Source organism: Arachis hypogaea, chromosome 15 (assembly GCF_003086295.3).
Source record: "Arachis hypogaea cultivar Tifrunner chromosome 15, arahy.Tifrunner.gnm2.J5K5, whole genome shotgun sequence".
Classification (NCBI taxonomy): domain Eukaryota; kingdom Viridiplantae; phylum Streptophyta; class Magnoliopsida; order Fabales; family Fabaceae; genus Arachis; species Arachis hypogaea.
The window spans coordinates 1,314,918-1,329,832 of record NC_092050.1 but is presented as its reverse complement, the minus strand read 5'-3'; the positions used below and the strand labels follow the sequence as shown (position 1 = coordinate 1,329,832).

General features: G+C 37.6%; 1 protein-coding gene across 5 annotated transcripts; it reads right to left on the bottom strand.

The window, feature by feature from the left end:
- Positions 1-738: 738 nt before the first annotated feature.
- Positions 739-5,073, bottom strand: LOC112747427 (heat shock factor protein HSF8-like). Of its 5 annotated transcripts, XM_072218459.1 has the most exons (5): positions 4,805-5,073; positions 4,429-4,716; positions 3,955-4,003; positions 1,381-2,664; positions 863-1,183 (listed from the first exon to the last, which is right to left on the bottom strand). In XM_072218459.1, the coding sequence occupies exons 3-4, from the start codon at positions 3,994-3,996 to the stop codon at positions 1,429-1,431; spliced, it is 1,278 nt and encodes a 425-aa protein (XP_072074560.1). In that variant the 5' UTR covers positions 3,997-4,003; positions 4,429-4,716; positions 4,805-5,073; the 3' UTR covers positions 863-1,183; positions 1,381-1,428. The 5 variants fall into 5 exon arrangements, 4 of the variants coding, with proteins under 4 accessions (XP_072074560.1, XP_025651210.1, XP_072074558.1 ...); XR_011873094.1 differs by lacking the exon at positions 3,955-4,003 and adding an exon at positions 739-859 and having other exon boundaries at positions 947-1,183; positions 4,429-4,870; XM_025795425.3 differs by lacking the exon at positions 3,955-4,003 and having other exon boundaries at positions 4,805-5,016.
- Between the last annotated feature and the right edge of the window lie 9,842 nt (positions 5,074-14,915).

The window sequence follows — 14,915 nt, the reverse complement described above, 5'->3', positions numbered from 1 at the left end:
TTTTCTTGAAAGGCTTTAAATTGCGGTGTTTTGGAAGTAAACTATCATTCTTATCACCTCCACCGTCGCCATGGAAATGAGGCTCATTGACAGTGATGTTGCGGCTGTCAAGGTTGGAGCCGTTAGCAAGGACAGTGCCTCCAGTGGCGAGCTCTGTCGATGGTGACGGCAGACGTGGCGCTGGTGGAACGGCTCCTCTATCGCATCCCTCCTCTTTCTTTGGCTAACCCGAGCTCTCCATCTCTTCGTTCTCTGCACCACCAGCTATGACAGCGATGACAACGACGTTTTTGGCTGCTACTCCTTCCTTCACCGTACACGGTGATGGTAGGGCTTCTAATCCAGTGGTCATTCCTTTCTTCTCTCACTCCTCCATCTCTCCTATTCCTCTTCACCGCCTTCCAATCTTGCCCTCCCTCTCCAGAAACAACAATTATTATTTTGTTTGAGTCTGGTTTGAATATATGATCGTGATGTTCACTAAGGCATGAAAAACAAATGATTGTTGATCCTACGACTAGAAAGAAGTTATACTTATTTTGAATTCTTTTTTTAATCAAATTATAGTTGTGATTTGCAATGGGAATAGAGAGGGGCATAAGGGACGAAGGAAATTAAGGGTAAAAGAAAGGTAATTTGGAATTTTTTGGTAAAGTTTTTGGGATTTAAATAATTTTACTCTTTCATGAGTACAACATCAATTTTGTTGTTTTATGGATAGATTTGTCAGTGTTTAGAATTTTCATGGGTAGAAATAGTAGTTTCCTCGTGTTTTGGCTTGAGCTCAAATAAAGTTTCTTTTTGTCCAACGCAAAATACAGTTAGAGTCAAATTTCCAACTTCATGTTAAAGAGTGCACCTGTTAAGAAAAGAAAAAGAAAAGATAGCAATGTCATTGGAGTATGGTGTATCTAAATTACATTAATGATTTTCAATCTCCCCTCACCTCTTTCATTTCCACTTTTTACACAAGCACACCTCGAGAAATGATAACAAGACTGGGAATTAAACAGGCCCTAGGTTGACATGGTAACCGTCAAGAATCAATTCGGACTTTTCAGATACCTTCAACAATCAGTAACAATGTCTTCTCTGTTTTTCTCATTCCCCCCCTCAAATTGAAACTTAAAGATGGGAGAAGAACTTTTATGCGATTCACTGGTATTCAAGCATCACACATTTCCTATAACATTATAAGAAACGAATCAGGTTATAAACACTCCACAAGGATGATAGTATGAAGAAGGAATTCCCGTGAAAAGGTATGGAAGAAAAAAATTAGGTGGTGATGCAATAGAAGGAATCCACTTTTTCTAGTGAACACGTTTAAGCACAATTATATTATAAAAGTCACTTGTGATTGTTTGGGTCAAGGATTACCTTAGGCAACATGAAAGTTCAATCAAATTTTACAGGTAATCAAGCGCTCTATTTTGCTTCAGAAGAAAGATGACCCATCTGCTTTGTAAGTTGATCCAAATGTTGAGTTTTATCCCAACCATTTTCGGCTGGTTGCACCTCATTAACTTTGGAAGCTTCAATATCAGTCTCAGTATCCTCTTGCACTGGGGTTTGCAAAAGGTCATCCCAAATAGATGGATTTCCTAAGAAGTCATCAAGGTCCGCATCAGGTGAAATTCCTTCAAAATCAATGGGAAATGATCCACTAACCCCCAATGAATCAGGATCCATAAATCCCTCATCACCAGCTTCAGGAGCCATATAATTATCTTCCGGAATACCAAGCATACTTCCAGACTCTATTTCATCTATTGGTGCAAGATCAGGCATGATGACATCTGCTTGAGGAACATGGATAGAAGGTATGTCAGATGCTCCAACCCTTGTAACCTTTTCAGGAACTCCAGCCTGTGGTAAAGATTGAATTTCAGGTTTGGCAGCTGAGGGAACATGCCCTGGAGCCCCCGGAGTAATTGGAACATGAGAAGACTGCACTGAAGTTGGCGGGACCTCCTGAAGTGTTACTCCAGAGGTCCAGCTTGAGGAGCTGCCACTGTCCATCGCACCAGATGAGGATGACGAACCATCACCAATCAGGTAATTATCAGGGTCTTTACTAAAAGATTCTGCTCGAGAAGTATCCCATTTCATGATCTGTCTTAGCATTGCTTTTGCTGAATCGTTAATCAGAGGTTGATACTTAACAATTTGCCCATCAGGAGCAGCAGCAGAGTCAGTTTCAGCAATACCTTCTTGCTTGAGCCGGCGCTTTTTGTTGACTTCACTTATACGCCTATTATTCTCATTTTGCTGTTGTACGAACTGCGCAAAGAAGCCAGGGCTCTGTACGGCTTTAGCAAGGAATGACATCATTTGTTGTTGTCTTTGCTCCATGCCCTGAAGGCGTTGAACCATTGTTTGCAGTTGGTCATCAGTGGTCTGTTGTTGCTGCTTCAGCCTGACAAGTTCCTGCATGAGCACATTTTTGTCTCTTTTAAGCCTCTCAACCTCTTCCTCGAGCCCAAACTTACCAACTTCTACGCATGCCCCTACTGATGAATTTTGTACATGTGATTGCTGAGATTGTTGATGATGACCATGGGCAGGTTTTCTTCGTGTTATATTCCTAAGCAAGTGCTTTTGGCCCCTCAAAAAGCCCTCATTTGCAAATTCCCATCGATCTGGATCAACCTTCCTAAAACCCTGCTTATTGCATTACAAGGATGAGTTTATGATGTTCAAAAAGGAAAAACGTGATTATGAGGATGTCAACAGCACGCTAGAGATATTTCAGCTCTATAACTTGTTGTATAGAGGAGTTCTGTAAAACTTGCATAGCTAAGTTAAAAAATGGACAGCTAGAATAAAAACAACACATGTTTCAAAACAAAACAGTTCATCTCACTCCAATGAAGGCAATGAGGAGATCATTCTTGCAATACAAGTTGTAAGCTTATAAAAGCCTAAAAGACTAGTAACAGATATCACTATTTGCATATTAGATAATTGTCATCAATTCAACAACAACAAAGCCTTTATCCCACTACGTGGAACTGTGATCAATTCAATGACAAAATATAATCTGATGGTCAAACAAGAAAAGAGGTAAGATCATTAATGTCAACACATGAACCGACAATACGGGTACTAGATAAGACACCAAGGTCCCAAGTCCATTCCAATTTAGAAAACCAACATGAACTGACAATACAGGTACTAGATAAGATGCCAAGTCCCCAAGTCCATTCCAATTTAGAAAAGCAATATATCCACAAATTGAGCCTTGGGACAAGTTCAAGTACAACTTACTCTTTTATGTTTGTTATCAAATTGAATGTTCAATTAATATCAATAATACAAAGTATTTGATCTCAATGCCGATAAGCTAAGCCTTTTAAAGTATTCTGTCACAGGTTGAATATATGACTTCAAAGGAATGAAAAAGATAAAATATTTACATTACAGTGATTTTAAAGTAAACCGACAAATAGAATTTTCTTCCACTCATATGAGGATTCAGCATGTCTGTATTTGAAACACAATCATGTACGAGTGTCAAAGGAGAAAAGAAGAATAATGGCCCACAACAGCAATAAAACCACACACTAAATAAAACACGTAGTCCTAACTCCTAAGCACGCAAGAGCAACTTATCAAGTCCACAAAATGGTTACGAAGCTTATTTCCATCAATCAATATGCAGTCAAAACAGAGCTACCTATGTCATTTGTTACAAAGCATATTTCCATCAGCCAATATGCAGTCAAAACAGAGCTACCTATGTCATTTCATTGCTCAGAAACCCTAGACCATGTGTTGTCTTTTTTGTTTGCAGAAACAGAAACCAGATAGTAAATACACATCTCCTCATCCTAAATCCTCCTCAAGACAACATATATATGACTTACTATAATTAGGCTTATACAATACTTGCAATTGACACATTTGATAAATATAATGCATCAATAAACTATAATCAAGCAACTGATTAACCTGAGAACTGCTTTCTTTGTCAATTTTCCTCTTCTGCTCCATCTAGTTGCTGATACAATGCAGGAGGATAAGATATCAAATTTAAAATTACTCAGTTTTCCGATATATAGTAACGAAAAAGGCAATCCCAACCCTGGATCTTTTAGTTAAATTAAACAGCAAAGCAAAGTAGTAAATTTCCTACTTGAGGCCACTATACACTGTCTTTGAAATGAACCAAAGTGCTATATTTGATAAAGAGCAGTTAAGCCCAAATCTTTTTTGGTTTTTTGCAAGGTCATATTTTTCTGCCAACCCATTTGCAGATAGTGAATCAAATCCAGAGTCATGCACCAGCATCATATATTTCATGAATTCATAAATAATCCACAAAAGTGCAAAGCATGCAAATCCAAAGCTATCATCTACAGTCTACAGTTACTAAAATCAATCAACAATCAGCAAATCAACCAATTCAATGAAGAAAGAACATACATAAGTGTTGAGCTGTCTAACGAAGCTGGAAAAGTTGTTGTGCTTGAAGTATTTCGGCAAAAGGTCTCTCGCGAATTCCGGTGGGTTCCAAACCACAAAGCTGTTGTTCGTAGCGCTCCACGACACGATTGCGTCCGTTGAAGGGTCGTCCACCATGTCGTACGTCTTGCTCAGGAACGGCGGCGGCGCGTTCGCGTTCGGAATCGGTACCGGCGCCGGCGCCGGCGTGGCCCCGTTAGTGCTTCCTCCGCCACCGCCATCTCCACCGCTGGTACTCGCATCCATTCCCTTGGAAATATGAATAAGTAAATCTAGGGATTGATAATAATTAAAGAATAAGAGAATGATCTAAAATGTTACGGAAGGTTGGGAATACAGGGGCATTGTTGAAAAAATGTAAACCCTGGATGATGGAGGATTGAGGAAAGAAAGAGAGTGTGTGTGCGCGTGTATTGAAACTTGAGAGAGAGTAAGATTTATGAAGAGTGGATAGATTGGAGAGAGAGAGGAAATGGAAGTATGGTTTGAATTTTATGGGAATGAGGAAAGAAAGGGTTTTCTTCCCTCTGTAGGGGGACAGCGTCACAGCAGGCGATTATGGGAGAGAGAAAAAGCAGGGTTTCAAATCTAAAACAGTCCACCAGTAGAGATCATAAAAAAATTAACACCAAATATATTTTTTTCTTTTTTTGTGTACTAACACAAAATAAATATAATCTAACACAGTCTAATTTATAAAATAAATATTCATAATTTATTCATTAAAAAACATAAAATAAAAAATATAATATAACATAAAAGTTTTTTTTTGTGTTTTATTTTTGTTAATGATAAAAAAATTAGAGATTGATTTTTATCTGATTTTATTTATAAAGACACATTGAGGCAATTTAAATTTGAATGCATAAAGTCGGACACCTCATTATTTGTCAAACTTATATCCAAATTTATTATTTATGGCTTATGTTGATGACATTGTAACCAATAGTAGGGTTGGAAGTGAATCGAACTGAGTTGAATTAAACCAATTTTAAATTTGGCTAATAAAAATTAAGCTTGACTTATGGTTCGACTCATTAACAATCGAACTTATTTCGTAAGCTCAAACTCGATTCAATGAAAACTCACGAGTTGGCTCGAACTCACGAGCTGGCTCAAATAATAGGAACATAACCTATAATTCTATATCAATAAATTATAATTTATATATATTAAAAAATATTAAAAAATTTAATTTAATATATTATCTAACTATCAATTATAAATTCTTTATTTATATCCTACATCAAAATTATATATAAAAAATGACTATAAAATTTTCAATAATTAAGAACATTAATATATATGTAAAATTATATATTAAATTATTAATACGCATTTCCTATATGCATTTAATCTATATTTTTAATATTATAATATAATCGAACCAACTCACAAGCTAATGAGATAAGCTTATCCAAACTCAAGCTCGACTCATTTAATTTATAAGTTCAGATTTAAGTTCAAGCTCGACTCACCAGCTTACGAGTTCAGCTTATCGAACTATTAATTAGTCAAGCTCAAACTGGCTCATGAGCTTACTTGACTCACTTCTAGTCCTAACCAATAGTGATAATATTGAAGTTGAAACTCTCATTAATAAACTGAACTATATTTTTCTATTGAAGGATATTTGGAAATTGAATTTCTTCTTAGGTTTGAAAGTATCATATTTATCTAATAAAAGTATTTTTTTGTCACAACAAAAATATGCTGAGAAAATATTGTAGCGAACAAAAATGTAAAATGTTAATTCGATGGCTACACCGATGGTTGTCTCCCTAAAATTGTTTAGTGAAGATTCTGAATCTTATGAGGATCTAAAGCAGTATCGACTGATTGTTGGAGCATTGCTCAGTGCTTTACAACTACGAGACCAGATCTTACATACTCAATAAATAGAATTTTACAATTCATGCATAATCTAACATTACAACAATCGAAAGTTGTCAAACGAGTGCTAAGGTTTTTAGGAGGTACAATTGATTGTAGAATTATTTTCAACGTACTTACGATTATTATTTGTTGACTTTTGCTGATACAAATTGAGGAAGTGACATAGATAATCGCAAATCAATCACAAAGTATTGCATATACATGGCTAATATGGTGTTATGTGTTAGAATTTGGTTGAATTAGTCCTACATTGCTTAGGATAGCAAATGGAGTGGGTGGCCTAGGCTATAAATATGAGGTTAAGTTCTCCATATTTTTTGCACCAGTCGAAAATACTTAAAGCTTGTATCTGACTTTTCTTTTCCTCTATACCTTTTGATTAGAGAGTGTTGTGAGGTGTAGTTAAATATTTGCTTTGAGAGTGTGGGTGTACTGGAGTGCCGGTGTTAGAGAGAAAGAAGTCTATGTGTTGTAACAATTTTCATATAGTGATATTCTCTAGTTGTCATTTGGCAACGGCCGTGATTTTTTCTCCAATAATTGGAGTTTCCACGTTAAATTCTTGTGTTGTGATTGTGTCTATTTTATTTCTCTGTGAAAGGTATTTTCTCAATGGAGAATGGTGTATTATTCCCAACAAGTGGTATCAGAGCTTCGGTTCGGTAGGATTTATTCTTAGTATGCTCTGTGGTTGCAGTCTAGTCTGACCTTCCACATCAGAAAAAAATTTTTGTCCTGTAGCTTGAGGTTGATCTTTGGTTGCTGTTGTTGTTGCTGGAAGGCAATGTGACACTGGGAGAGTGCAGTTTGGAAAGGTTCTGGCTAAGGAAAGACCTGGTATTTAAGTGTGTCCATTGTGGCCCACCTCTCTTTCCTGGGGACCATTCCTAGTGCACGATCTACAGTTGAGTTATACTATTCCAATATACGGTTGTAACAATATCAGGATATTCAAGTGCTATGAAGATTGAAATAGAGAAATTTGATGGAAGAATCAATTTTGGCTTGTGGCAAATACAAGTCAAGGATGTGTTGATACAATCAGGTTTGCACAAGGCGTTGAAGGAGAAGATCTCTGGTATGAATGATGAATAATGGGAAGAACTAGATTTGAGAGCTGCAAGTGCTATTCGCCTGTGTTTGGCTAAGAATGTTCTTGCAAATGTGCAAGGAATGAAAACAGTCAAGGAACTTTGGGATAAACTCGAAGGGTTGTATCAGGCAAAGGGCATCTCAAATCGGTTGTTATTGAAGGAGCAGTTTCATAATCTACGCATGGATCACAATGTGAAAATCTCTGACCATCTTAGTGCTATCAATAGTATTGTCTCTGAATTAGAGGCAATTGGAGTGAAAATTGATGATGAAGATAAGGCACTGAGACTCATATTGTCTCTCCCTTCTTCCTATGAGTATATCAAACCTATTTTAATGTATGGGAAGAAAACTCTGAATTTTGAAGAAGTTGCCAGTAAGCTCATTGCTGAAGAAAGAAGAATGAAAAATGAAGGTAGCACTTCATCAGATTTTGCACTTGTAGCTAGAGGTGACAATTATGAAAAAGAAAATCGTGGAAGGAGTGTAACATGCTGGAAATGTGGAAAGCCTGGGCATGTAAAGAGAAATTGTCCAGGTAATGCAGTTTCAGAAAAAGGCTCTCAATCTGATACTTGCAATATTGCTCTCTCTATGAGAGAAGATGATGTTCTCTAGAAGGCAAGAAGTATCCTCATGGTATTACCGCACTGCCATGGATAAGGATAAGTTGTGGCAATCGGGTCCACAATTACACACAGACATTGGTTGGCATTGAGATTCAAGGTGTGTGACGGAGTTATGTCGATGGCTGAAGAACTTCCAGGAAAATCCAATTTGAAAGTTGCACCATGAATTTTCAGCAAGGTTTCGATCTGTACCAAGGCGAAATGCTTGGAGTGGTCTAATTCCAAGTGAGTATACTTTCATGGTAGAGTATGATAGTTCTCTGAACTATGATTGTCGGTATAGACAATGGCAGCAAAGAATTGTCGGTGTTGACTATGGAAGCTGAAGATGTGTGACTATTTCAATCAAGGTGGAGATTGTTAGAATTTAGTTGAATTAGTCCCACATTGCTTAGGATAACAAATGGAGTGGGTGGCCTAGGCTATAAATATGAGGCTAAGTTCTCCATATTTTTTGCACAAGTCGGAAACACTTAAATCTTGTATCTGACTTTTCTTTTCCTCTATACCTTTTGATTAGAGAGTGTTGTGAGGTGTAGTTAAATATTTGCTTTGAGAGTGTCGGTGTACTGGGGTGTCGGTGTTAGAGAGAAAGAAGTCTATGTGTTGTAACAATTTTCACATAGTGATATTCTTTGGTTGTCATTTAGCAACGGCTGTGATTTTTTCTCCAATAATTGGAATTTCCACGTTAAATTCTTGTGTTGTGATTGTGTCTATTTTATTTCTCTGTGAAAGATATTTTCTCAAAAGAAAATGGTGTATTATTCCCAACATTATGGAGGTGTCACAAACAAAGCAAAGTTACTAATGAAATTTCTGTCCATAAAGTTGTTTGAGAAGTTTAAAGTCAAACTTACTATAAGAAATAATCCCCTCATAATATAAGTTTGAGGAAAAGAGGTGTTAAGGAAATAAGTAAAAAAAAGGGTAAAAGTTAAAATTTGTTACAATTTGTTATAGGATGCTGATTTTCACACTAATATTTAGTTTTCTCTTTTTAAGTGTGTATAAATTCACTACAGTGTATTATTTTTTTTTTTACATAATAATCAAAGCACATATTTCATAGTTTTGTTTTTTCTTTTACTCAATGATTTATTTTCATCTTTCTCATACCATAAATGCTCTCAAATACATTTAGGAGGATACTATAGCGATAGTGGTGGGCAAGCAGGGCGGTTCCCAACCTCCATGTGTAAACTTCACTGAAGAAGCCAAGCTTTGTTTGGCAGAGCCTTATCGAGAAGCTTTGGTGATAAAGGTTCTTGATAAAAATTATAGTTACACAGCTCTTTCACACAAGCTTCAGATGGTTTGGCGCATCAAAGGTGGCTTTGATCTGCTTGATGTGGGGTTTGGGTACTTCATGGTAAAATTCGATGCAGGTGAAGATCGTGAGAAGGTCATGCTTGGTGGCCCGTGGTTGATTGAAGGACACTATGTTGCTGTAAAACCGTGGGATATAGATTTTCGGCCATGTGAGGAATCCTTCGGGTCTACACTTGTATGGGTTCGGATTTCGGGGCTCCCAATCTGGTGCTATCAGGAACAAGCCATGATGCGTATTGCTTTTGCAATAGGAGTTCCCATCAAAGTGGACTTAGCCACTAAGTTGGCTGAGAGAGGACGATATGCCCGAGTATGTGTTCAAATAAATTTAGGACTGCCAGTGATCAAGCATATCATTGTGGAAGGCGTAACTCATGTAGTGGAGTATGAAAGTTTAAATTTAATTTGTAACTCTTGTGCACGTTATGGTCACGATATAGCACAGTGCTTGGGTAGAGACTCTAGGGAAGGAAAGAGTGCTGATTCCGATGCCACCAAGTCACGAGACGGTACACAGGTAGTGCCACATCCTGAGACCAAAATTCATAATTCAAATGAAGTAGAACCTGATGTGGTAGGTGGCGTTACTGGCGAGAATCCTGCACCGAGTTTACAAAAGGATCTAGAGGCTAATAATTTGGAAGGAAATAATGTTGAGGAGGCTTGCATGCATGATGAACCAGGCTGGGAGCAAGTTGTGAGGAAAGGTAAAACCAAGCTGGGCCAGAAGCAATCTAACAAGGTCCAAAGAGGCACTCAATCCAGAACTGATTCGGATAGAGTGATCAGGCCCACCATCCACTTCTCTCACACGAGTGGATCCAGCTCTTATCGCGCCAGGGTCGGGTCACGAGTCAAGGTCGGACACAGCGCTTTCCGTGTTGGTGAGACGTCGATCTCCTCAACCCGACACACCCCAGTACCTTGCGGGTCCTCTCTCCGGAAACGACCAAGGCCGGGGTCCCTACAGAGCTCGCCAGTTGAGAAGATTGGAGGCACGGTGGTGGAAGCATCGTCATGTCTTCCTGCAACCGTGAAGGAGGATGTTACCGTGGCGGTTCCATTGGTGAAAAAAGGCGCGTTGCCGGCTGTTATTGCGTCGATATGCAAGAATAAGGAGACATTCCATGGAGATCCGGAAAATCTGAAGGTCACGGGAGTCACTTCTGCTGGGCAAGCCTCGGTCTGAGGTTGGTGAAGCACTTTGATTTCCTTGTTTTATAATTTTATATTTTATATTATGGATAGCTTAAATATAATAGTTTGGAATATTAGGGGTGCTTCTAATAAGTTAGCCCGGGTGAATTGTAAAGAGCTGGTTAGGAAATTTAAACCTGTAATTTTTATTGTGGTTGAAACTCATTGTCCTTTTCAACACTTGAAACTGTTCTGGGAAAGACTTGGTTATCACCCTATTGGTATAGTGGAGGCGTCAGGACATAAGGGGGGGTATCTGGTTCCTTTCTGCAATGCAGGGTGTTCACTGCAAATGGGTTGATGCTTTCGATCAGTGTGTTACAGTTGAGGTTCAGGTAAATAATGTGATTTGGAGGTGCAGTGGTATCTATGGTAGTCCTCAATTTAATACCAGAGTTCTGCTATGGGATTATCTTGTTACTCAGTCTTCGTCTTTCTGTGGGCCATGGATTGTTCTTGGTGATTTTAATGAAGTACTATTCTCTCATGAATCTAAGGGTTGCCTCTTCTCGAGTCGTCATGCAGATCGGCTTGCTACATCTCTAGGGGATAGTAATCTGTTTGACTTGAAGACTATTGGAAGACGGTTTTCTTGGTACAGAAGGGTTAAAAATGGTGTTGAGGTGGTGAAAAAACTTGACCGGGTCTGTATCAATAGTGGCTGGCTATCTCTCTTTCCAGAGGCTTATGCAGAAATTTTAAATAGGCTTCAGTCTGATCATTGTCCTATCCTAGTGCGCTGTGTAGGTCGTCCCCAACCGAAAAAGAATAGACCTTTTCGGTTTATTGCGGCTTGGGTAACTCATCCGGAGTACAGAAATATTGTGAACCAGTCATGGCAGGCTGGCTACAAAGAGATGCATGGCAAGCTTTCAGAAGTGCAGAAGAACTCTTTGGAGTTTAATTCTAAAGTGTTCGGCAACATTTTCGTTAGGAAATGCAAATTGGAGAGACAGATTAATTTCCTTCAGAAGCGACTTGAAGTAATGAAGGATTTGTCTATGCAGCAAAAAGAAAAACAACTAATTGAAGAATTTAATAACACGCTTGTGCAGGAGGAACTTCTATGGTTTCAAAAATCCAGAGAGCAGTGGGTAAAATTTGGGGATAGAAATACCAAATTCTTTTATGTCCAGACTCTTGTACGGAGAAAACATAATAATATTCATGGTCTTTTTCTTCAAGATGGGGTATGGGAAACGGACCCGGATGTCCTTAGAAGGGAAGCTGAATCCTTTTATAAACACCTATTCTGCCAGTCGGAGGATGTAGACTTAGGTTGTCTTGGTGATGTGCCGCTACCTTCCCTGAATGATGAAGCCTGTTGTAGCCTCACAACGCCAGTTACTCTGGAAGAAGTTAAGTCGGCCGTTTTCAGTATGCATTCTTTTAAGGCGCCGGGCTGACGATTAGATTTTTGACGGTTTAGAATTTCTCAAATAAAATCTCGTCGAAGTATAGTTTCTAAACCAAGCAATAATCCTTTCATACAAAAAATTGTTTGTCACAAGTAACAAACCCCTAAAATTAATAACCGAAGTATTGGACCTCGGGTCGTTCTCCCTAGGAATTGTAATGAAGTGTCTTGTTATTGGTTGTGAATCATATTTGGGGTTTTTAAGATTTTGGACAAGAAATATAAATGGCAATGAGAATAAACTAACAACTAACAAAGCTCTTGGCAAGATATGAGAACTAGAAGTCCTATCCTAGTTATCCTTCTCAATTGTGATGAGAATTGTTCATTGCTACCACTTAGTTAACCCTTAATAAAGAAAGGAAAGTCAAGTGGATGAATTGACTTGAGCCACAAGTCCTAGCCAACTCCCAAGGAAAGACTAGCTTTAGTGCACCCCAACCCAATTAGCAATCTCTCCAATTATCAATCAACAAAGGAATTAGATAACTCAAGTGTCACTAATTACTCTACCTAGGCCAAGAGGAACAAAATCTATACTATATCTAGAAGAGGCATTTCAACAAACACATAAAAGGCAATAAAAGTAAACAACATGCATTGCAAGAATTAAAGAGAGATCTAACTACAAAGGCAAGAGATCAACAATAGAAAAGCAAAGAAGAACAATTATTATGAATTACCTCTTATTGAATTGAAAGAAAATGGAAGGAACAAAAGTGGATCTACAATCAAAGTATAAGAACAACATAAAGGAAATTACAACAAAAGAATAGAGGAAGATGAATGTAACAACAAAGAATTGAAAGGTAGAAGTAGAAGAAAGCAAAGATTAAAACCTAGATCTAAGAACTAATCCTAATCCTAATCCTAATTCTAGAGAGAAGTGAGAGCTTCTCTCTCTAGAAACTAATTCTAACTACTAAACTAAAACTAATGGTAACTAGATATGGTAAAGTGTGTGAAGTATGTTCATTCCCCCTTCAATCCTTGGCTTAAATAGCATCAGAAATGAGTTGGATTGGGCCCACAAGGCTTCTAAAATCGCTGGCCATGTGTTGCTTTAAGTGGACCATATGGCAGCAACGGCGCGTGCGCGTACTATGCGCGTTCGCGCCACCATACGTGTAGCAACTATGGCAAATCTTATATCGTTTCGAAGCCCCGGATGTTAGCTTTCTAACCCAACTGGAACCGCATCATTTGGACCTCTGTAGCTCAAGTTATGGTCGTTTAAGTGCGAAGAGGTCGGCTTGACAGCTTTCCGGTTCTTTCATTTCTTCATGAGTTCTCCAACTTTTCATGCTTCTTTCTTCATTCCCTTGATCCAATCTTTGCCTCCTAAACCTTAAATCACTTAACAAACATATCAAGGCATCTAATGGAATCAAGGTGAATTAGATTTAGCTATTTTAAGGCCTAAAAAGCATGTTTTCACTCTTAAGCACAATTAAAGGAGAATATACAAAACCATGCTATTTTATTGAATAAATGTGGGTAAAAGGTTATAAAACCCCCTAAAATCAATACAAGATAAACCGTCAAATTGGGGTTTGTCAACCTCCCCACACTTAAACCAAGCATGTCCTCATGCTTAAACCAAGAGAAAGCAAAGGGATCAACATTTATTCAATGAAAACTAACTAAATGCAATCTACCTATATGCAACTATCTACATGAATGCAATTGCTTGGTCAAAATAAATTAATTCCCAAGAAGCATATATGCGCACAAGGGCAAAAGGTATTAACAACTATGCCAAACCACAATTGAATTGAGTTATTAAATATTTTTACAAACTTGCATGAAAGGAGATGATCATTGGTGGAAACATGTAATTGAGCATCAAACCCTCACCGGATGTATTTGCACTCTATTCACTCAAGTGTTTAGGGTTGATTCACTCAATTCTCTCCTAATTATGCTTTCTAAGATTTGTTTTTCTTCTAACAATCGACATATATTTCATGCATGCATACAAGTATCATGAGGTCTTTTCTTTAGGTTGTAATGGGGTTAGGGTCAAGGTAGGATGCATATTTGGTTAAGTGAGTTTGAAATTTGAATCTTTGATAAGCTTAAACTTCCCACCTAACCTATGACATCCTATACAATTAAGTTCTAATCTAACTACCCATTCCTCACTTTTTCACATACTCATGTATTCCTTTTTAATTTCACAATACCTATGCATTGATTTTATTGGACTATACTTTGATTTGGGGCATTTTGTCCCCTTTTTATTTCTTTCTTTTTCTTCTTTTTCTTTCTTTTTCTATTTTTTTCTTTTTTTATTTTCCATATTATTTTTCTTTTCTTTTTTTTTGTTTTTCTCATTTTTTTCTTTCTATATACAAGAATCTCAATGCATAAGGTTTTACAATTGATCAATACATGAGTATGTACCCAATTCCAAATATTTTCAATAATAATACAAAACTACCCTTTTATTCACCCAATGTCCCAAGGTTTCCACACTTGAATGATACTCACACACACTAGCCTAAGCTAATCAAAGATCCAAATAAGGACATTTATTGTTTTTCGCTTTAAGGCTTGTAATGTGCTAAAATAAGAACAAGTGGGTTAAGCGTAGACTCAAATTGGCTAACAAAGGAATATAAAAGGTAAGGCTTTTTGGATAAGTGAGCTAATGAAATGATGGCCTCAATCATATAAATGCATGAATACACAAAATAATGGACATAAAGAATCAAACAAATCAAAGATTACATTCATAGAAAGAGAATAATGCACACAAGAAGGAAAATAAGTGGTTATAGGGTGGTTATGTAACCACACCATTAGGCTCAAATCTCACTTGCTTGTGTTCTTAGCTCAAAAATATGATCCACAAGATATATAATTCAAGCAAGTTTAAT

Excerpts from the sequence above, each read along its gene's own strand:
- LOC112747427 (XM_072218458.1), bottom strand. The coding sequence starts at position 4,713 with ATGGATGCGAGTACCAGCGGTGGAGATGGCGGTGGCGGAGGAAGCACT. Across the intron at positions 2,665-4,428 it reads TTAGACAGCTCAACACTTAT|GGTTTTAGGAAGGTTGATCC; the intron begins GTATGTTCTTTC and ends TGCAATAAGCAG.